Source organism: Podarcis bocagei, assembly GCF_964188305.1.
Source record: "Podarcis bocagei genome assembly, chromosome: 16".
Taxonomy (NCBI): Eukaryota; Metazoa; Chordata; class Lepidosauria; order Squamata; family Lacertidae; genus Podarcis; species Podarcis bocagei.
Window position 1 is genome coordinate 3,300,733 of NC_138142.1, and position 24,229 is coordinate 3,324,961.

General features: G+C 44.7%; 1 protein-coding gene across 19 annotated transcripts in view; it reads left to right on the forward strand.

Moving 5' to 3' along the window:
* The window catches only part of NCOR2 (nuclear receptor corepressor 2), a 389,949-nt gene that overhangs the window by 152,923 nt on the left and 212,797 nt on the right, over positions 1-24,229 (forward strand). For all 19 annotated transcript variants that reach the window (XM_081174437.1, XM_081174422.1, XM_081174418.1 and 16 more), the window contains exons 6-7: positions 4,766-4,879; positions 22,384-22,440. In XM_081174437.1, coding sequence (XP_081030563.1) covers positions 4,766-4,879; positions 22,384-22,440 — 171 coding nt within the window. The remainder of the gene's footprint in view (positions 1-4,765; positions 4,880-22,383; positions 22,441-24,229) is intronic.

A 24,229-nucleotide genomic window follows, 5' to 3' on the forward strand; every position in this document is an offset into this window, starting at 1 on the left:
ACCATCTTGGGAGGGTGGGTGGAGGGAAGACAGCAGTGGGAAGGCAAAGAGAGGTATGGTGTTTCCCTTGTTTTATTCTGTTGCCAAGTTTAAAGATCCAAGTAGATAAAACATTTGGATTTGCAAACATTTGGAGGCATTTTCATTGAAAGGAGTCTTCGGGGGGTGGGGAGTGCTTCAGTATTAATAGTGACCTGTGCAAATGTGTCTGATGGATGCATTTGTATAAGTTCCAGGAGCAGAGCACACCCACCCACCCCATATCTCAACCATACTGCTCTTTACAACCACCCACAAACATACTGCATAAGGACGGCACAGTCAAATGCAGTGGGCTGTTTCTGATTAGTCACAACACCAACAGATGCTTCCTGCACAGGGGTGTGTGTTTCCAGGAACATTTTGATTATTGCTGGTTCTTGAGATGCTAAATGGAGGGAGAAAGGCAGGGAGCAAACCATGCATGCGAGGTGGAGCTCCATCTGCAGCAGCATCAGGAACATGTTGTATACATGGGCCTTGCATTTCAGTGCATTTTCTCCCTCCCTCTCATTGGGAGGCCTCCAGGAAATAATGAGTCACATTTTTAGGCCATGCAAGCAAAGCCAACATCCTTGAGACTTCAAAAAATGGAAACAAAAAGTGGAAAATGGAAGACGAAACAAAACTGCCACAGCTTGCAATGTGGGGAGTCTGTCTGCAGCCCAGACATTTTCAACTTGAATGTTGCAGAAGGTCTTGTCTGTTGACCATTGTCTCCCCACCCCCTTCTGTTAATGGAAAGCCTCATCTTAATTAGTTGGCTAGCCCACATGCTACAGTAGCTGTCCTCAGCCTGACGCCCTTCAGATGTGACTGGACTACAACTCCCATCATCACTGACCATTGGGCTGATGGGCATAGTAGTTCAACAAACATCTGGAAGGCACAGACTGGAGAAGGTGGCTTCTTCTATGACAGACAAAAGCACTCTCCCATCTTGAGGTTTCCAGAAGTGTTGCTGCCTCTGACCACAGAGGCAGAGCGTAGCCATTGTGACTAGTACCCACCGATAAACTGGCCTTCCATGAATTTGACCAGTTCTTTTTCAAGCCATTCAAGTTGGTGGCAATCACTGCCTCCTGTAGGATCAAGTTCCACAGTTTAAAATGTGTGCTGGTTCCTTAAAAATTTGAGAACTTTACAGGTGTTATCCTTTAATATAGTGTCTTCAGCAAGTCGCCAGGTTCCTTTAGCCTCCCTCCCCACATGGGCTTTCCTTCTGAACCTTTTACCATATTTATAAGCTCCCATTGGTTCTTCTTGAGTTCTAACTACTCATCTTGAATGTTGGTACCTAAAACCAAATTTGTGAAGGAAGTCACAAGACTTGAAATGGAAGCCTGTTGGCCAAAGGCTGGGGACTAGTCTAAGGGATTGTCTGGTTTCAGACCTTGCAGCCCTTTTCAGATACAGAAGGCATTAGTGGTTTGCAGCATCAACCCTTCTGATTAGCGAGCAGAATGAATCTCTTGATTGACCTGGTCTAGTGAAAAATAAATAAATGCAGGGAGCAGGATCTTTCGGCTCTTGCATTGCTTTCTGACTTCTGTCCAATCTAGCACCTCAAGATACTATCTTTTGGGACACACAGGGTTTTATCCAACAAAGTCATCCCATCCATGCAAGAATTTCTGCTTGTGCAACAGAACTCCCCCCACTCTCTCCGCCCCATCTGCCCCCCTCCAATCTGTACTGGGCATTCTGTTGCACACACAGAAGTCCTTGTGTGAATGGAATGACCTCATTGCCCCAAACCCTCAAGGTCCCAGGTTGGTGGGAACAACACGGTACTTCAGTGGTGGGGAACCCTGTGCACCTCCAGATGTGCCTGGAGATTGGCCATGCTGGCTGGGCTGATGCAGATTAGCCCAAAGGCTCTCCAACACAGCCATGCTCCAAGCGGCCTTTTTTGAGTGTTGAGTGGAGAAGAGCTATAACTTCCCAAGTGCATGACCAACATCTGTGATATTTTTGTCTGCAACTAAAATGAGAAATTGGTTCAGAGTTCCTCTTAGAAACTGACTGGCTGGACATTTGCAGCATTGATGGAGAGTCAGGGTCATGCTGCCACCCCCTCCTGAGTAGCCGCAGCAGGGGGTTTCTCTCTTGCAGGGAAGGAGAGATGGCACGCAATGGTTGGCTGGGGAGTGGGAAGAGCAACTGGTAAACTGCCAAGACTCATTCTGATTATAAAGGTCACAAGCTTGGCTTCTCTCCCCCACCCCCAAACATTTTAGACCTTTATAATAAAATATATTGTATGTCCACATTGACCTGCATTATTTTTATTTTCTGTTGTCTTTTGCATTATCTGCAAATCCCAATAGAGGCTGCCTGCTTGGCCAGGCTTTATTGTTTTTAGAGGGTGCTGAGGAGACATTTCTGTTGCTGGCTGCCTGCTTCTTGCGGACAGCTAGCGAGGCACATGCTTTTCTGGGATAAAACGTGGCTGCTGATATTTTATTTTGTCTGCAACACAGGAGTCCTCCTGGGTAACCAGGAGCATATATTCTGCAAAAAAGCAGTAGCATACCTATGGGGATCCTTTCAGATTAAGCTCCTGGGCTCAACTGTGGTATAAAAGCCACTTGTCTCATGGCCTGATTTGGCCTCCTGACCGTCTCCAGCTCTTGGGAATTGGCTAGTTCCTTCCAAGGCTGGATTTGGGTGCCATGGGAAATGATGCATCTGGTGGGAGTTGGGCGCAGTGTGATGATGTTGTTCTCCAGGGTTCCCTATTCCCACCAGCTGCCGCCAATGAGTGAACTAAAGAAACTTGGAGCTCTGCAATGCCACACATCTGGCTTTCCTAGACCAAGAATGGGGAACCTTTGGCCCTCCAGATATTGCTGGACTATAACTCCCATTATTCTCGACTGGTATGGGGCATTATGTGTTAGTACCAACACTTTTAACTTGGCCTTGTAGCAGATTGGCAGCCATTGCAAATTCTGCAAGCAAAGTGTTATATGCTATCAGTAGTCCCCCCCCCCCCAAGTAGCCAAGCCGCCATGTTCTGCAGCTGCTGCTGCTTCTGGACCAACCCCAGGGGTAGCCCTACTGGCTGGGATTGATGGAAGGCCAAAGGTTCCCCACCCCCATCCTAGGCAATAGTAGGGAGGTTGGCAGAGAGATGTGGGACAGCCTCTTTCAGGAGCAGCTGCCTGTCTTCCATAATGCCTAGTTCATCCAACGATGCCTTTTGTTGGGCATGCTCTGCAATGCTGGAGCTTGGCTCAGTAGACCCTGATGCAGCCAGAGTTTCCAAGATGTCAGAAAGAGGCAAGTAGACAGGCAGACCATTGCTTGTGTCTGATCCCCTTGTCCTTTCTCTCCTTCCAACCCCAAAGGATAATGCCCAGGTATCATTGCAGCTCGACTGTGCGCAGCCCTTGGAAAGGTCCTTTGGCCTTCAACTCTTTCCCCCTCCTTTTAGCATCCATGCTCAGGCAAAAAAATCCAAGCAGGCTTGGGAGGGCTGTCTCTGTGTGCTTGGTGTAACTATTGTTCCAGGTGTTAATAGCACCAGTCTGGCTTCCTTCTCACATAACACTGAGCCATGGATTGTCCAATCATTGGGGTTTTGTTTTTAAACAAACAAACAAACAAACAAACAAGGTGTTGTCTCATAGGCAAGCAAACAAGCTATGGTATGTTTCTCAAAAGTTGGTTTACCAGGTTCTGTTGCCTCCTATTTCTGTAGCTTGGTGAGCATCTGGGGTGGGGTGGCCAAATGATCCATGGTACAGTAAGGTTGTTGGGGTTAGGTCTCACATCAAACCTTAGCTCAAAGAACCCTGGTTCATAAACCAACAAGAAACTCTGGCTTCATTTCATGATTTGTTGTTGGAAAACAAACCATGGTTAGTCACAGAATCCTAGAATTGTAGAGCTGGAAAGGACCAAGAGGATCGTCTAGTTGAACCCCTGCAGTGCAGGAATCTTCTGCCCAATGTGGGGCTGAAACCTACAACCCTGAGATTAAGAGTCTCATGCTCTTACCAACTGAGCTATCCCAGTCAGCTGCGCTGCATTCACACATTCAAGCACATCATAGTTAAACTAAACAAACCATGGTTTAGTGTAATGTGTGAACCAGGCTATTGTACTGAGGAGGACAGCTGGACCAGAATCCCTTCTATCACAATTGGAATAATGTGAGGGCTGAGTGAACTGAACTTTCTTAATAATCTTCGACTGATGAATTGGCTGTAATTGTGGGGTGGGGGGAAATGACTTGATCTGTTCTTTCTCAAAATTTAACCTGCCAGTGAATCCTAGCCAGAATTTCAAATTGACACTCTATACATTGGAACAGACAGGTTCACAATAGCTTAGGAAAGGCTAGATCTACACTTGACGAAAATAATACGGGCTAGAAACTTAAAGGTGAGAGTTGCTTCAAAACCAACTGTTTTGCATGTGACTCACCCCAACCAGAATTAGTATGTGTCACATTTGTGTAAATCATTGCATCTGTGGGTGCTAGGGAATTTCAACCAATTGTGCAAGTAGTGATGAAGAGTTAGACCAGGGTGGGCAACCTCTTGCTCTCCAGATGTGGGGCTCAATTTCCTATCATCGCTGAACATGGAGGCTGGGTCTGTTGGGAGCTGGAGAGACCACAGCAGGTTCCCCAGCCTTAATGGCAGACTCTGTGAGCACAGCAATGCCACATGCAAGTGCTCACACTTTTCTCTCTTCCCTTTTCAAAATCCCACAGCAGCAGCTGGAGGAGGAAGCAGCAAAGCCACTGGAGCCAGAGAAGCCCATCTCCCCTCCACCTATTGAGTCCAAGCATCGCAGCCTGGTCCAAATAATCTATGATGAGAATCGGGTAAGTCCTGAGGTGCTTGATGCTTTGGGGGAAATTCTCTGCTCAGGCAACCCAGAGCTGGCCCCTTGAATGGGTCACGGTTATCCAAATTGTGCCCTTCTGTAAGATTTCTCTTTATCTTGCATAATTTATTCTGTAGCGTTTACTGTTTTGCACAGCTTGTTCCTCACTTGGCTATCTCTGGGAGTGGGGCACAGACCTGGATGGCTTATCTGCCCCTCACCACAGGAAACCGCAGTCCTTTATTTCGCTGCCAACCCATCTAGTGTGTCTGGCACCTCTCTTCTCCCCTCTCCCCCTTGGGCTCTCCAACTTGCTAAAAGCAGCTCTCTCTTAATGCTAGCCTTGCAGGGCATTGCGGAGCAGCAGCAGCAGCACCAGCACTTCCCCTGGAGACTGGCTGCTTTTTCACCCGCCCACAAAGACTGCGGTGTTTTCTCTCTCAGATGCAAGTGAGCCTTTGAGCAACCGCCTGCGAGCTTCCTTTTTTGGGAGCTGACCTCATCGTTTCTCTCTGTCTTTTCCTCGTCAGCGCTCTCTTTCTCACTGGAGAGGGAGAGTTCATGTAAGGACACCCACTGCAGCGTTTTCCCTTTCACGGCTTGTGCTGCATCAAGAAAAGGCAAAGCCTCTCTCTTGAAAGGATCAATTAAGGCGCAGCATCCTGGTTTTCTGGATCCTTTAAAGTCTCCCCCTTCCCCAAATCCTCTGGTAGAGAGGTAGGCCGGGAGAGGGTGACAGTTGGCAGCAGAGAAGCTCCAGGAGTCTCTTACCAGGTCTTACTGCCTGCTGGCTTTTAAAAAATGCTTTTTAAAAAAAGAAAAAGAAAAGGAAAAAAAGAAAAAACGCAGTGTGATGCAGCAACGTCTATTGGCTCTTGGGTCTGTGTCTGTAAAAATCAATAAGATTAAATTTTAATTCCTTCTCTGTCTCAGCACTTGTATATCTGAAAGGGCATAGCTGCCTGTCTAATACACACAACGTTATGCTAAAAAATTGAGAGTTGAAGTACTTTCTCCCCCACCCCAAGTAGTGAGTTCCTCCCCACCTCTAAAGAAGAATGGCTGTACTGTAAGTGTTGAATTCATTTTATTGGTAAATCTTATGAACACCCCCCTGCAATTGTATAAGCAAATTCATGGAGGTTCCATCTGTGGGTGGCTATTAGCTACCAGTGGTTAATGATTATTTATTTCATTTATGAATTGGTTCCCGTGAGGCACCCTGAAGCAATTTACAATATAAAAACACATATAAAGCAGTTACATGTATAAAAACAGTTAAAACAATTGCAGATTGTGTGTGTTGGTGTGTGTAGGTGTAGCTTCTGGCTCTGAAGGTTGTGCCAAAGACTTCATGGACAAAGTGTGTTTTCAGGAGACATTGGACATAAGAGTAATTGTTTTTATCATTTATGAATCAATTAAATCCAATTGCCAGCTGTTTATAAATAATCATATGAGTTTTTAAATGCAATAACCCAACCTGATGTCCTATACACATCTGCTGAAGAGTAAGCCCCAGTAGAGTGGGGCCTTACTCCCTTGGGAAGTGGGACTGCAATTGCAACCCAAATTTCTGTGAGTTTACAAGTAAAAAAAATGGCATCGTCCTAAATATTTTAAAACCACCTTACTTTTGTTTTTAGATGATGCATATGTTGGTGGACATGATGTTTTAATGTAGGGTTTTTTAATGTTGGTTTTAATGTATGTGTTTTTTGCTTAAAATATTGTAAGTTGCTTTGAGTTGCTGTGGGAAACAAAGCAACTAATTCATCATCATCATCAGGGAACTTTTTTAGTTGATCCAAAGGTTTTGGGTTTGGGGTTTTTGTCCCCCCCCCCCCCCAGTTCATTAGCCAAATAAACTAGTGGAAATATCCAGATAGAGTAATGAAGGAGTGTAAAATATGTTTCTAATTGCTGGTTAAAAAAAGTCCTTGGGGTAGAATTGGAGAAGGAAACCAGTTTTGTTTTCCCATCAGGTTTATGATATTTCATTGCCAGACCATAGAGACCTCACTCTCAGAAACCCACTGAAAGGAAATGTTCTTCGTTTGCACTCTGCAGAGGAAATGTTAGCAGCAGTCTCCAGAGCCATCCGCAGCAACCCATTTCCTCCTTACTGAGTCATCTGCATCTCGCTCTGTTAGAAACACTCACCTCCCATAAGAAGAGAACCCTGCTGGATCTGACCAAAGGGCCATCTGGGAGAGTAGAAGCTGCCTTGTACAGAGTCGGACCATTTGCCCACCCAGCTCAGTGCTGTCTGCACTGAACGGCAGCAGCACTCTAGGGATTCAGGCAGAGGTTTCTCCTAGTCCTATGACCATGAGGCTGTACCAACATTTTGCCAGCCCAATATGTGTGGCAGGTCACATTCTGAACCTTGTTTTCTTGGCTGGGCAGAAAGAGGGTGATTTAAAAGTGGGGGACATTGACACCAGTGGCTTGTCATGGCCTGATCACTTCCTGTTGAAGTTTGGGCTTTCAGCACCTTTTCACCTCTTGCAGAGGAAGGGGACCTATTAGTATGGTCCGCCCCTGAAGGCTGATGGAGGATTTTCCAGCTGATATGGGTGGCACTCCTGTCGAAGCCCTAGCCAACTTCTGGAGTGTCCGAATGGCTTGGGCCATTGACACGATCACCTCTTAGCTCCCTTTCCTGCTTTGTGGATCTCTCTTGGCTCCAGAGCTTAGGGTGAGGAAACAAGCTGGGAAACCGCTTGGACACAAGTGGAGGAAGATCCGGCTGAATGCAACCAAACACTGGTGAGGGCTCATCATTGAGCCTTCCTAGTGGCAGTGAAGGCAGCAAAGAAGGCATACTTTGTTACCTCCATTGCATCCTAATTGTGCCATCCGGCAGAGCTTTTCTGAGTAGTGAAGGGCCTTTCATAGTCTGGCCTGAAAGAGGCGGCAGACCCAATGGTAGCTCGCTGTGACTTCTTGCAAAGCATTTTGAGGATAAAATTGCTTGCATCCACCGTGATCTTGAGTCCACTTTTGTATCAGATAAATATTGAAAGGTGCCCAAGCACTTTCCAGTCCTGTTGTGCTGGATGAGTTGGTAAGGCCTGAGGATGCAGACAAGGTGCTTGAATCAGTCAGGGCGACCACTTGTGCTCTGGACCCTTGCCCCCTTAGCTGATAAAAACTAGCAGTGAGGGAACAGCTGACCGGGCCAGGGAGGTGATCAATGCCTCCTTGTGAGAGGGGTGGTCCCTGACTGCTTGATGGAGGCAGTGGTAAAACCACTCCTCAAGAAACCCTCCCTGGATTTGAAAAATCTTAAGTAACTAACAGCCAGTTGCCATTCTCCCCTTCCTGGGCAAGGTTCTTGAGTGGATGGTTGCAGGGAAATTTCTGAACCCAGAAAGTGCTTGGACACAGAGCTTTGAATTGTGTGCTGCACCAGGAAAGAGCGGAGGCAAGATGAGTGTGGATCAGCCCTTACAGTCAGCTTGTGGAATTTTTCTTTTTGCATGGAGGGAGCAGTTTTTGTGTTCCTTTCTGTTCTCTCCATTTAGACAAAACTTCCATTTTTTGAAAGGAAGCCTTTGTTCCTCTAAGGTAAAAGGACCCCTGACCAGTAGGTCCAGTCGTGACCGACACTGGGGTTGCGGCGCTCATCTCGCTTTATTGGCCGAGGGAGCCGGCGTACAGCTTCCGGGTCATATAGCAATAGCTTCTTTGACTCTGCTTGTCATCTGTGCAAGGCATCCTCATAACTCTCAAGGTAACTTTCCTGATTTGTGGTGTACTCTCCAAGTGAGTTGCCAATAATGTGTTTTTAAACAACTCCCAAGCATTCTGGAGTAATTTGACCCTCTTGCCCATGGGTAGGCAAACTAAGGCGCAGGGGCCAGATCTGGCCCAATCGCCTTCTGAATCCGACCCACGGATGGTCCAGGAATCAGCCTGTTTTTACAGGAGTAGAAAGTGTCCTTTTATTTAAAATGCATCTCTGGGTTATTTGTGAGGCATAGGAATTTGTTAATATTTCTCCCCCCAAAAAATATAGTCCGGCCCCCCACAAGGTCTGAGGGACAGTGGACCGGCCCCCTGCTGAAAAAATTTGCTGACCCCTGCTCTTGCCTTTGCTTTTCAACTTCCTTTTTACCAATCCCTTCATTTGGGGAGAGTTTCCTCTTTTGAAGGCAAAGGTGGCCATGCTGGATATTCTTGGCTTTTGGTCATTTACATGTATATTTAGTTTAAAATTTGATGTCTTGCATCTGGTCCTGGGCGCCACCAAAGACGCATTCCAGGGTTGCCGCCCTTCTTTTTTGTGACTGAATATGGATAGTTGAAGTCACCCATAAATACAAGTATTGCATTCTTTCCCAGCCTTGAGTCTTTGCCAGCCGTTACTGAGAATTGAACTGGGGACCGCATGCACGCACAGCCTGTTCTCTTCCAGTTGGAGGAATAGGAGGGAGACCTGTTTTCCCAGCAAGGCTCACTCTCTGTGTTTCCTGCCTCCATCCATGCGAGAAAGCTGGATCCTGAATGGAAATGCTTATGCCTTGTTTCGAGGCGCGGTGGAGCTGAGCAATGCTATAAATAAAATCCAGAGCATGGTTCAGCTGCCGTCTCTCTGGAATGGTGACTGGAATTATTCCAGGAAAAACACCTCCCTCTTTCTCTCAAAATAACTCCAGTTTCCTCATCTCTTCCCACTCGACTCGCAAAAGCCTAAGCCCCCTCTGACAACCACTGAAGCACATGAGTGACTCACAGGGCAATCCTAAACATGCTTTTTCAGGAGTAAGGCCTGATCGTTCAGTGAAGCTTGCTCCCCTCGCAACTATGTCTAGATTGCAGCCTCAAGGAACTAGATCGCTTGCAGTGCCTCGTAGGCAAGTTATGTCATTTCCCAAGATGTTCTTGGATTTTATCTGTAGGTACACTCTGTCTCTCCTCTCTCTTTTAGTTACTGAAATATTTTTACCTTGCCTTTTGACCCAGCAGGCCTGCAGGGGAATTTATAATCTGGTGAAGGGAAGGGGGAAGTTAAAGCATCACAGTAAAACAGCGCAGTTCATTAAAGTAGCCCAGAGAAAGCCAACACTTCATAGGCCAAAGCTGGAGAGCCACACTAGTTATCTGGGATGCAGTGGAACAGCTGCCTTGGATGCAGAAGGTCCCAGTTTCAGTCCCTGGCATCTCCAGGCGGTGTAATAATAATTGCTACTATTCTTATTTGGTTGCTTTGTTCCAGAAAGGTTAACTCAAAGCAGCTTACAAAAACAAGAATTAAACATCCTAAAATGCACATCAATATATCCAGGAAATCCAACTCAACACACCCTACTGAAAAATAAGCAGAAAATTGAGGTCTAATAAAAATTAAAAAAAAGAAAAAAGAAAGAAAATTGAGGTCTAAAGGACTGGGTGCATAATCCCGCCCCCGGTGCCTAATAATTAACAATAATAATTTTCTTATTTATACCTGCCCATTTGGCTGGGTTGCCCCAGCCTAGAAACAGAGGGTGATGGCTCCAGGTATACGTCCCTGGGAAGATCATTCTTCAAATGGGAAAGCACTGAGAAAGCAGTGCAGCGCAGCTAGAGGACACCAGGTTGGGAAGTGCTGGTGTAGACAGTGCTAAGCTAGATGGGCCAGTGGGCCAGCTTAGTCCAAGGCAGCTTCCTGCGTTCTGACAGGAGCCAGCCAGATGCCTTGGGAAGCCCGCAAGTTGAGCATGAAGGCAACGGACCTCCCCTTTTGTTTGCCCCCACTGTTTGAAATTAATAGCAGATATCTCAGATGGGAGTCCTATTTTTTTCACTGTACATTGGAGAAATCATAGTGGAACTCGTAGGACTGAAGAAGGAAGGTTGCGACTTGCAGGTTAGAAGTGCAACGGTGTGCTTCAGGGTACACCCACACCATACATTCAAAGCACATCCAGCACACATATAAAGGACATGGCTTCCTTCAAGGAATCTTGGGAGCTGTAGTTTGTTAAGGGTGCTAAGAAATGCAGTGCTGTTGGGGGAAACTGCATTTCCCACAAGCCTTGTGGGGAAGCCACATGCTTCAAATGTGCTTTGGATGTATGGTGTGGGTCTGCCCTGTTTGTGGGGTTGAAACCTGGATATATTGGGTGGGGAAATACCAGGTCTTGTTAAACCCTTAGCAGATCAGAGGCAGCATACAGAGGGGTTTCCCACAGTTACTCCCCGCAGTAATCCTGCATGGGAAGGTTGAATCGAGATCCCCACAATTTGGCCCAGGCCGTTCAAGCACTGAGCTCCCTGCTTAAGTGGGGGTTTGAAACTAGATTTGACACTCACTACATCATTGCCCTGGTAAAAGAATAAAAGGCGACAGAATACGTTGCATGCTGTCCTGATTTCCAGGAACTCTGTGTTCCAAAAAGCTCCTCCTGGGAGTAATCTGACTAGCTCCTTAAATAATCAAATGTTTTAAGAACACCTTTCAGAGCAAATTCCTACTGGGGTGTAGCAAGCAGAAGCCCCTTGGGACAGTGAAAGAGCTACGAGCATTGAGATTGCAGCTCATTAGATCATTCATGTCGGTCTGTCATTTTTCCAGGCTGCCTCACTGGCCACATGTGAGGTTACTTTAGCCAGATGGGCGGGATATAAATAATAAATTATTATTATTATTATTATTATTATTATTATTATTATTATTACTATTACTATTATTATTATTACTATTATTACTATTATTATTTTCTTACTTTTTTGGTTCTGAAATGCTTTTTCAGGAAGGCTCTCTGAAGGTTTTAAGCACAGTGAGTTGGCAACTTCAGTACACCAAACTTTGATGCCCGTATCTTTAAGTGGCCCAGTGTGATATTGTACTGATCCGTAGGAATGCAATAAGCTGCCTTATGCTGAGCCCGGCCATTAGTCGACTTGGCTCAGCATGTTGTCCACACTGGCTGGCAGCAGCTCCCCACCATTTCAGTCTGGGGGTCTTTCCCAGCCCCACCTGGAGATGCTGGGGGCTAAACTTGGGGCCTTCTGCATGCAAAGCAGGTGCTCTACCCTTGAGCTATGGCCCTGGGCTAGAGGCAGCATCATCCAGCTATTTGGCCTTCTGCATGATGGAGCAGTCAATGTCACCATCAAATTTATGCCTCCCTGGTATCTATTACTCAGTGACAGTAATGCCAGTGACCCTGCAAGGTGTCTGAATGTGCAGTGATATTTCTGTCAGTGTTTGGTTGTAGTAATTAAACTGTAGCGCCAGTAAGGAAGGGATAGAACAGTGTGATTCATTTATTCTGCTAGGATACGCAGGTTTGGGAGAGTCTGGCTGTGGGATGAATTTTATGGACAGATCAACACTACTTCCTGTCTTGCTGAATTTAACAGGAAGTCTCCATTGCTATGCATTGTGTCCTGCAAGAAGGTCTCCATGCCTGGGAGAGTTGGGCAGGGGGATTTTCTGAAGAATGTCCCTTTTGCTTTTCTGTTAGCAGGAATTTGCCTGCTACTTATTCTATGGACTAAAGATATTTTACTCTGATGCCAAAGAGACTGCACAGTGGAAATCAGACCACCGGAGGGAAGCTGTATATTTACATTCCAGCTGTAGTGTTTATGTACACATTGAATGGTAGAGGAAATATTTGGACTAGCATTTCCAGAAACGAAAAAAATATATCACCGTCTCAGGGCCTGGTTTGAGGGCACATGACGCATTCACTTTGCTGAACCTAAGCAGCTCTGGGTCTGTTCAGTGCCCGAATGATAGACCACCTAGGGACCCAGTATTTGCCACTTTGAATTTTATAATTGAAGAAAGGGAGGGTATAAATGCAATAAATGAACAAGTAATTCATTAATGTTGTAGTATGGGTGACAATGCAGTTTGTCCTGTGGATCTTCAGTGTTCTAGGAAGAGAGGCCATTTTCAGATATTAAAGGAAGACAACTGATCATCTGTAAACACACACACACACACGGTCACACTTGAGTGTGACCAAGAAACAAGCCAGGCTAAAATATGCAGATGAAGAAATAGGGCCATGTAAATAGAAGCTCTTTTTGGTAATGTCAAGGATCCCCCAGTGACTGAGATCAGTGGGCTTTAACTTCCACTTGGTGGTTCAGCAGTGACAGATCCCCGCCATATGTCCTGTGTCCTGTGTAGTGTCCCACTCACAGAGCTATGATTCGCAATAGTGCCCCCAACAGGCTACAGTTCCCAAAATTCTTTGGGGGAAATCACATGCTTTAAATGTGCATTAGATGTGCTCTAGGTGCATGGTGCAGATCTGCCCTGTGTCTCTAGGTGCACTTTGCGTACCCTACTTTAAATCTGGTAGGCCTCCTGGGAGCCAGCCCCACTCATGGACATGCCCTGTAAAGGTACTCCTTAAATTTGTCTTGCTGATTTAAGTATGTCCCTGATTCAAGCATGCTTACCCAGAGCCCTACTCCACACTTAGTTTTGATTCTGAATGATAACGTTGATCCATAACCTTTATGAGTGTTTGGAATACTAGGATTGAGTTTCTGATAAAGTAACTTGTCTGCACTTGCAGCAAGACTGGTGTGTGACTCAGGATGGCCTAGCTGACTTGCCGCTCTGCCATAAGCATCCTTGTTCTTACCTACCCAGCAGTTCTGAGGGTGGGGTCTGTACAGCTGGTGGCTGTTTGCTCTTCACAATACTGCCTGCAGACACCAAGTGCACTCAGAAACAGGCCTTTACGCAGATCCATGGTGAGACGGTGCTGGGAATACAGTGTCCAGCTCTAGTTGCTGCACTTCCCAAAGAATATTGCAGAGCTGGGGAAAGGTCCAGAAAAGAGCAGCCAAAATGATCCAGGGGGTGGAGGGATTCCACTGTGAGGAAAGGCTTTTTAGTTTAGAAAAAAAGGCCTCCGTGGAAACTGGGTCTTCCCACCGCGGCGAAGGTGGGGACCCGCTAGAAATCCCAGGCGGAGGAAGCCTGGGAACGTGGGGTTCGGCAGGGCACCAGGAGCGCCCCCCCTACACACCGGGAACCCCATTTTGGGGCTCCGGAGTGAAGTGGGGTGAGCGGCGCGGTGCTGCAAACTGATTGCTACTTTCACGGAGTGAAGCCGCACAGCCATTGCCGGAGAGCGCTGACTTTTTCCTGTGGACAATTGGATTTAAAACAAGTACCCGTGAGTAGAAACGGAAAATTGGATCAAGAAATATCTTAATTTGGCACCGAAGCGGGAAGGTTCAAAACAGGAAGTCCGCCTTCCGCTTTTTGTACATAGACTGAAGCAAAAACCTTGTAAGCTAAAGTCTGGAAAGTCGTTAAAAAAGTTTAAATTTCCTTCATTTATAATTACTGAAACCCCCTTGGAAGCAGGAGAAAAGGGGGGGGGACTTTGTTTAACGCCTGCAGGAGAGGGAGTGAAGAAAGATAAGTTTCCACCGTCTCTAACCTGGGAACGGGGTGTCAGAGACAGAAATTCTTGGAGAGGTTCATTGACTGTGAATGGAATACTTTGACAGATAGCTAAAGAAGAGAAATAAATTGATTCCAATGTTGCCTTCTGCATTCTAAAGAAACAAAATATCTGAAAAAGGAAAGTAATTTTCCTTTGTTGGACTTGCCTTAAAAAATGGATACAAATAGAAATTGTCTCCTCTAGAGGGAGCTTGCTAACTTGTTGCTGCGTCTACTTGAGGACTCTACAGCTGTGAGATTAAGATCGTGGGACCAGTCCTTTTTGACCTTGACTAAATATGAGCTGGGAGGAAGTTTTGGTGCTTGCTTTATGCAAGACAAGTGCCTTGCTGGAACATATGCATGAGAAGATGGATTTGATAAATGAGAAAATGGATTTGATGACTGTTGTGGTTAATAACTGTGGACAAACAGGGAATATTGATACAGAAACTATTCAGGGACCAACTCAGGAACCTGTACTGATTGGGCAAGTGCAGAAGATAATGGAGGAGGTTGCGGTTGCACCTCAAATAATACAAATGGAGAGACGCGAGGCCCTACAGGAGTATAAGCCGCTGTCTTTGAAGATTGAAGTTGGAGTCGGCCAGGGGGAGTCTGGAGCTGAGGAGGTTCTTAACTTTGGAGAGACCTCGAAATATGTTTTTAAATATTTTTTGGACTACATTGATGATTGTGGGGAGTGGGACTCTGGGGAATGGGCTGGTTGGATGAAGGGAGACGAAGATAATTTTGGGTTGGAATCCCCCAGAGACCTACTCCCCAACGAGAAAGAAACTAAGAAAGAGACCAACAAAAGACAAGGAAAAGTGCAAGTATAAACAAGAAGAAGAAGATCTGCAGAAGGGACGTGGAAGAGACTTAAGGGCCTTGGACATTAGATTACCAGGTTGATGGACTAGATGGAATGGACAAGATGGAATGGACAGTAAGGACTGACACGACCCGAGACCAGGAAGAAGAGACGTTGGATGAAGATTGGAAGAAAATTTATAAAGAATTTTTTCCCCCTAGGGAATTAGCCTAAAATTAATGAACATTAGGGAAAATGTTGGAATAAAACTATATGACTCTAGTAGAAAAGTTATCAGGAGTTATGTATAATCGAGTATTAAGCGTTAAGCTCTAAAGTATTTTTTGGTAAGATAAGGTTAAATAACTTAAGGTAATTTGAATAACAGAATATGGGGAAAGGATGGAAAGGATTTGTTGAGTTAATTAATAGGTTAAATTGTCAAGATAAATTATTTAGTAAAAATTGAGAAAGATGGAAAGAATTTGCTGAAATAATCAATCAAGCTAGAATACAAAAAGGGAGGTGTGAGGAGGCCAATGAAACAAGCAAATGGAAGTTAAAGATATGTAATATGGGATTTGTGTCTTTTCCCCCCTTCTTTTTTATCTTTTTGCTGTATTGTTGCATTGGTTTTTATGTCTTGTTTTTTTCCTTGCTTTTTTCTATGTATTGTAGTGTTGTTTTTAATTTTTTTTCTTTCTTTTCTGTAATTTTGAAATTATTAATAAATATTATTTTTTTAAAAAATTAGAAAAAAGGCAAGTAAGCGGGGGTAAGATAGAGGTGTGTAAAATAATACATGTCATACACAACATGGGTAGACTGAGATTTTCCTCCCTCCGTCATAATACTAGAACTCATGGGCATCTAGTGAGGCTGGATGTTGGGAGACTGAGGACACACAGAAGGAAAGACTTCTTCAATTCGCCCCCACAGGAGGCAGAGATGGCCACCAAGGTGGATTAGAGCTTATCCACACATACCTTTTGACCCACTCTTTCCAGGCAGAGGTCCGTACTTTAATGCTCAGCGTCTGAACATTTTTGGTTTCCCCCAGGATTTCCCTGCAAAAACTGGTGCTTTAAACCTGAATCGGAGCAAATATCAACTCTTGGTGTTTGTTCCGAGTGACCTTTAAAGAAGTGCTTGTACACAGAGTTTTAAATTGAGGTCAGTGCTTGGAAAGAACAGAGGAAAGGTAAGTGTAGATAAGCTCTTAGATTAATTCATTGAGGATACAGCTATCTCTGGCTACTAGTCATGAAAACTGCCATATCAGGGGCACTATGCCTTTGAATACCAGTCAGTGAGAACTATAGCGAGTGGTTTTGTGCCCATGTCTTACTTGTTGGCTTCTCAGAGGCATCTTTGGTCTGATCTAGCACAGCTTTTGTGTGTTCTTATGTCCCACATGTCTGGAGCTTTCTTCCTGCAAGAGGTTTGACGGAGCTCTAAACAGGGAGTGTACTTTAAAAATAGCAGAATATATTTTGGTTTGTAGACACATTTAATTTAGCAATTGCTTCCAAGGAGGATTGCAAGAGAACACACAGCAGTAATAAAATTGACACTCAAAATAATATCAGGTTGGCATTGTGGTGTATGTAAAACAATAACACAAAACTCCCTCCTCAACACAGTGCGAATGTGTTCCATATGACCTGCTGTTTGCAGTGTGTCACTGTATTCTGAATCGCCCTCTCTCTGGAAAGGAGACCTCAATGTGATGTAAGCAGAGCATAAATCTTACATGAATGTGCGCCCAGAAACAGTTGAAAGTGACTCACACTTGTCTCATTGAAATTAGTCATAGTAAACAGAAAGTCTGGCAGGGCTGATTGTCAGCTCGCAGATGAGATCCTGCCCTGCAAATCAATTTCATCTGACCTATTACCTAATTTTAATGAAGATGCACCAAAGATGTGCAAAGGCTGTTACAGATAAATACCACGGAAGAAGTTTGGAAAAAATTAATGACACTGTCAGGCAGGATACTTTATTGCCCTTGTTGGATTCAAAAGTGACTAGCAAGTATTTGTTCCTAAGCTTACTGGTGTTGTAAGAAGTGTAGAAAAAAATGAAGCTGAGTCTGTGCACGTTTGGTGGAGTTGTGATAAAGTTAGAACTCATGGGGAGAGAAAAAATAAAGGTAATGGAAGGTATGATTGGTTATTCCACACCTACAAATCCATTACAAGTTCTCTTGGACTGTTTGAAGGCAGATGCATGGCCAAAGTATTTTAATTTATAGTAGAAAAATCTGTGTAGAGCAGCAAAAACATTATTAACTGCCAAATGGCAAACTTTGGAAGTAATGAACAGGAGTGGGTTAGCAAAACATGGTATGTTGAGGAAATGTCTAAACTCACAGAAATAGGATTTACTTAAAAGTATTATTATCATACTAGTACAGTGGTACCTCTGGTTAAGAACTTAATTTGTTCTGGGAGTCCGTTCTTAACCTGAAATTGTTCTTAACCTGAAGCACCACCTTAGCTAATGGGGCCTCCCGCTGCTGCGCGATTTCTGTTCTCATCCTGAAGCAAAGTTCTTAACCCGAGGGACTATTTCTGGGGTCTGTAGCCTGAAGTATATATAACCCGAGGTACCATTGTATGTCAGATTAGGAGAACAGGGACAAAGGCAGGAACAGTTTTAAGATTTGCCACCCCCCTTCATTGGTTAAATGAAGCAAAAGCCTGATTTTAGAGTTATTTGTGTCTTTTTACTGTTGAAATAGCAAGGGAAAAATGTGATATAAAACTGATATATCTTATCTATGGAATGCAGGGGAGTTGTATCGTAAATAATAAATTTTGGTATGTATTACACGCTTGTATGTGAGGCGTGTGTGAATGGTTTTGTCCACAGTTTCATTTGTCAGGAAAAAAAGCATAGTTTTCAGAAGCTGAGAGAGATGGAAACATCCAGCCCAGCATTTTCGTTTTGTGTGTGTTTCTGCATATGCACACGGGACACCCGGGTGCAACCCTCCATAACCCTGACGCCTTCCTTGCTGGTTCTCCTGCCTTTTGCAACCAACTGTGAAGAGTCTTGTCAGGTCACAAAATGAGCTCCAGGCACAAGGAAAAGCGCTTCCTTTCCCTCCTGGAATTAGATCAATTTAAAACCCTATCACTCAGATGTGGTTTGACTAGGCTTGCGCTCACACTTCCCTTTTCGGCAGTGACTCACCCCCTCAGCCTCCCTCTGGCTCCTTTGAAAGTCAGCCTGAAGTTGCAGACTCTGAAACAGGGTCTTTTGTGGGTGGTAATTCAAGAGCTGACCACTGGATGGCGTCACCGGCTGTGTAACGTGTCCAAGAGACGCTTTCATTGTGCAGAGGGGTTCAGCAAAGGCTCTGAAATAAGCTTAGCAGTCAGGGAATAAGAGGAGAAGGGCTCTTTTGTGAATCAGCAACTGGTTAAAGGATCAGGAAGGTCAGAGTAGGAATAAATGGATAGTTCTCCCAGTGGCAGAGGTGTATTAAGTATACTCTTCTCCAAGGATCAGTGTTGGACCCTATCCTCTTAACTTGCTCATAAACGATCTATCGTTAAAAATGTTTGTTTGAAATGCCTCCCTGTTTCTTTGTTGTAAGCCACTTCGAACATGTGTGTGTGTGAGAGAGAAAGAGTGTGTGTAAAAGTGGCATACAGATAAAATGAATGAATGAATGAATGTTAGGGGTAAGCAGTGAGGTAGCCAAGCTTGCTGATGATTCCAAATTGTTCAGGGTAGTTAGAATAGAAAAAGATGACAGGGAGCACCAAAAGGCTGTCCCTAAAATGGAGGAACGGGCAACAAAATGGCAGATGCAGTTCAGCATAAACAAGTGCAAAGTGATGCATGATGGGGCAAAAAGTATTGCATGTCACATGTACTTTCCTGGGGTTTGAACCTGGTGGTGAGCCGTTTGGCACCTAGTTTATATATCTGAGTTTCTAACACCGCTTGGAATCCACCAACTTGAGTCAGGTCCAAGAGAGTGGCTCAGAATCTAGCAAGATACTCTTAGGCTAGAAAGGTGCCATACATTTAAGGCACACTGTTGCCCTCAAAGAATCCTGAGAACTGTAGTTTTTTTAAGGGCGTTGGGAATTGTAGTTCTATGAGAGGGGTAAAGTACAGTTCTCAGGATTCTTACAGTTTTCTGTGTGCTTGAAATGTATGGTGTGCATGTGACCTTAGAATTAAGGAGCATTGTGCCTCTGAGCATTCTTGCTTCCACTACCAGTACGTGAAAAATCCGCCTACTGAGCTTTTTGCCTTTCTAAATTTAGAGAGGAGCTGCTTTGTTGCTGTTGCTAAACAGTTGGGAGCCAGAATCTTTGCTGGTCAACTGCCTATCAGCCCAGATCTATCAGTAGATCTTCATCTACTCTCTGTCCATCCTTGCATATCAATCTCTTAAAGAGGCAGTTCCCTGGTTTGAGATCTAATTGGAACCCAGCATCCTGCATGAAATAAGAACTGTTGCAAATTAGGAAAAAAGCAAGTTGCTGCAAGATTATTGAATCCTCCTTACTGACTTTCAGACAGGGTTGCAAAGGTTGTCTCTTGCTTTAATTTTGCTCCCTACTTCTCTTAGATCTTTCTCACATTGCTCTCTTCTCCTGCCTGTTTTTATTGGTTACTGCAGGGTTATTCTGCCCCGACCCCCCCCCCCTCAATGTTATTGGGCTACAGCTCCCATCCTCCCCTCACCATTGGCCATGCTGGCCGGGGCTGATGGAAATTGGGGTCTTAGCAACATCTAAGGGCAACATGTTCCCTGTTGTTGGATTATTACAAGTCACTGAAACTATGGCAATACAGTTAAGTAAGTAAAATGAAAGAACAATTTGGTTGAATGCTTTGGGAAGGCAGGGTGCTGGACTAGATGGAACTTTTTGTTCTGATCCATTAGGCCTCTTCCTACAATATTTTATTTATATCACGCCTTAGAGTGCACATGCATTATCTCAAAAGTTCATACAACAGCCTTGTAAGGTAGTCCAGAAATGTTACTCCCATACTGCAGATAGTCAGGGTTTGTTTAACGCCATCTAATGACTTTTATGATACAGGTGGGATTTGAACAGGGACTTCTTGGTTCAGAGCTCATTCTCTTGACTGATTTGTCACATTCTTGCTTGCAAGGTGGTTATTTTCTACACCCCGCAAAGGGCCAGAAACTTTCAGGTCTTAATTCCCCCCCCCCCCATAAGATCTCTCCATCCATCTTTGTGATGATTAATCCAGAGTAACTTCTTTTTCTACTTTCTTCATTGTTCTTTATATTTTCCCCCCTGTATTGTAAATCTCTGAGGAGGATTGTTGGTTCAGAACTATGGTTTGTCCTCATGAGACCCTACTGCCCATTCTCCTTTACATCTCCTTCTAATGTGCGGCAACTAATAGCTTACTGTTTCATCCAGATATAGCAAACTGTGGTCTGCTCAAAACTTAAATTTTCTATATTTGACAGCCTATAGTTTGCCACAAATTAAAAAGTAGACACCCCCCCACTCCACACGGGCAAGAGAGGAGTGTTTGAGTCCAATACATTATCCAGTTCATTTGCATATGACAAAACAATGGTTTATGTCTGAATGCCACAGAAAGCCATAATTTGCATGGTGAAAATTAGCTTCAGAGATACGCTGGCTTGTGTGTACCCTTTTCCTCCTCTAGTGCGATTGTGATGAGGTCTTAGAAAACTCTTCTTACAGTCCGCAAACGGTTTAATCTAAACTATGGTTTGTTTGAAACAAGCCAACTTCAAACCATGGGTTATGAAGCTTGCTTGTTTAAACAAACCATTAACCACAGCTTAAGAGTTTGAGCCTTACCTTAAATGGTTCCTAATTGAAATCAGCAGTGGAAACTTCCAAATGTTCCATGTCTATGCTGGAGGAGGAATAGAAGCAGGAAATGTGCAGGCTCTTGTCACACTAAACTGCAGTATGGTTGAAACACAAACGTCTTTTTATTAATTGCACAGTGCCTAGTTTTTAATTTGGATGCTAACTAATTGGGAGATATTTATAATGAGATTATTACAAACTACATTCCCGTGGTTGCATACCCAAACCTCCAATACTGATAAGAACTCCCTGTTAACAAGCATGGTCAAGGAATAATATCCACTCCTTTTGGTGCCATGCACTGGGAAACTGAAAGGCTGTTAGGCGAGAGCAAGTTTTCCTCAAATGATCTTGATGATGCATCCTCAGAGGGGGTGAACCAACTTCCCTTGCTCAGGGTGTTGCTCCCGTATGGTGCCTTAAACCCCACGCTCCATTTGTTGAAGGATTTGTCTCCAGGCCCGTCTGTTCCTGCCCTCTTTGCTTTCGTTCCTCATTGGCTTTTAGGTAGCAGGTTTACCAGGCTGTTAGTAAGAATCACCAGGGAAAGCAGCCTGTGTGTGAGTGGAAAGGTCATCTTTTATTTAATCGCTTTGGTGCCGTGAGCCTGTGGCTCTTCCAAGCCCTGTTCTGACATGTCCCCTCAAGAGCATGTGTGCTCGTTTTGTGTATATTTCTGTGAGCACAAGGTAATCTAGCTTGGGGAGGAAAAGAGCAGGAAGATAAAGAGGAGAGGGAGGAGTGCTGGTGGGTGGGTCAGGGCAGATGACCCAAGGATGGTGGTGCTACTCTGATCACATCCTTTTGACAAGGCCAGTTCCTGGAAAAGGGGGCATGGCAAAGCAGAACTTCCCCTCTCTCCCACAATGCCTCCACTCTTGGATAGCCACTGAAGTGATTGCACAGTACCCAGACAATTTGAAAGTGAAAGAGAATTTGTTTGTCACAGGGAGAGAGAGAAAGGCTTTTTGATGTGTGAGTGTCTTGTGCTAGATTGCCACTAAGGCACCACAAGCGGAGTATATCCTTTTCCCCGTCCCATGGTTCATTTTTGCAGCTGAGACCTTGAAGCATACGTGAGAGTTTTCCTGTGTGTGCCTCTTGTTTGGGTTTTCCAGCTTGGCAGCCGTTCAAACCCTTCCCGGTCTGTGACATTGCAGTGTGTGTGGGAGGGCTCTCTCTCTCTCTCTCTCTCTCTCTCTCTCTCTCTCTCTCTCTCTCTCTCTCTCTCTCTCTTTGCGCTTTTAACCTTTCTCCTCTTGCCTTGGGGAAGGGTGGGGAGGGAAATGAGGTTAAATCTGTAGGCCCTTTGCCTTTGAGGGAAAATTTGAGGGAGGGGGGAAGCAAGTGAAATCTGGAAGTGTGGGACTCCATTTGTTAAGTCATTTAGCATTCTCCTATTTTCCTTTTCACTGTTGCAGAAAAAAGCAGAAGCAGCACACAGAATTCTGGAAGGGCTGGGACCTCAGGTGGAGTTGGTAAGTCTGTCTCTGATTTTAACAAATATACATACAGTGTTTTTCTCTCTCCCTACAGCCGCCCCCACCTACCCTGCATACTTCCCTTCTCCCCCCCACCCTTACTTGCCATCCTTGGAGTTTTGGAGGGTAGCCAAATGGTTGAGAAGGAGGTAGACTGACTCCAGCATCTGCTTGATGGCGAGATCTGCAAGGAAGGCTCCCTCTGATTTCAGAATGGCCTGCTGGCCTGATTCTGGTGCAGGAAGCTTAGCAGACAGGGCCAGTGGGCTGAAAACAGCTGCCTGGTGACAACAGAATGTAGAGGAAGCTTCCTTACATTGGCCCATTCACTCTAGTATAGTCTGCACTGGCATGACTTATTTTTGAGAAACCCATGTTGGGTCTTAGTAATCACAGCATCCATATCTAAATGCTCACAGACTGACCATTGAACTATCTGTTCTAGGACCTTCCCTGGTATCGATGTTAAGCTTACCAGTTAGTATTTACCTGGGTCTTCCTTTTCCTCCCCCCCCCCTTTTGAAGATGGGGACAACATTTGCTTGCTTCCAGTCTGTAGGGACCTCAACTGTTATCCAAGAACAGCAAGCTCCTTTAGTACCCTTGGATTCAGCTCATCAGACCCTGGAGATTCAAATTCATCTAAAGTAGCTAGGTGTTCCCTTACTACCTCTTTGCCTATCTTAGGCTGCAGCTCCCTCCTTACATCATTTATTCTGTTATCACCAGGTTGGACATTGCTTTTCTTTTAGGTGAAGACAGAAGCAAAGTAGGTGTTGAGTAGTTCCACCTTTTCTCTGTCCCCTAATAGCATTTCTCTGTCTTCCCCACACAGGGGATCTACCATTTGCTTGTTTTTCCTCTTATTTTGGGTGTAGCCAAAGAAACTTTCATTCATAAAGCTCATTATGAGCTTTAGCCAGCCTGACTTTCCCCGTGCAACTGTTGGCTACTCGTGTGTACTCCTCCTTTATGACTTCCCCGTTCTTCCATTTCTTATACATGCCCTTCTTAACTCTCAGCTCACCTGTAAGCTCCTTATGCAGCCGCACCAGTTTCCTTAGATGCCTCCCACTTTTCTTACTTTTGGAATTGTCTGTATTTGAGCCTTCAGTATTTCTCTTTTTAGAAACTCCCATCCTTCTTAGACTCCCTTCTCATTGAGTGTTTCTGATGATGGGATCACACTCAGTACTTCCTTCAGCTTTTCGAAATTGACCTTTTTAAAGTCCAGAGTGTGTATCCAACTACGCTCAGTTTTCCCTTGCCTCTGTATCCTGAAACCCAGGAAAACATGATCACTTCTTCCCAGGTTTCTGAGTGCTTCCACTTCATCAGTAAGTTCCTCCCTATTGGTGAGGACCAGGTCCAAGATAGATGACCCCCTTGTTGGTTCTTCTACCTTCTGGGAAATGAAATTGTAAGTGAGACAATGGAGGAATTTGTCAGACCTTAACACTCTTGGCAGAGTTTGAGTCCCAACAGAAATCGGGGAAGTTGAAGTCCCTATGATTACCATTTCTCTCTTTTTTAATGTTTGGTAATCTGCTCTAGTAAGGCATCATCCAAGCCTTCAGTCTGGCTTCGCGGTCTGTAGCAGACACCCACAGGAAGGTCACTGTTGTTTCTCTCTCCTTAATTTTTACCCATATACTCTCAGTCTGCTTTTCATGCTCCATGTCATGGATTTCTTCACAAGTGTACACATCCTTCATATATAATGCTGCTCCTCCCCCCTTCCTGTTTGGTCTATTCCTTTTGAACAGGTTATACCCCTCAATTCCTA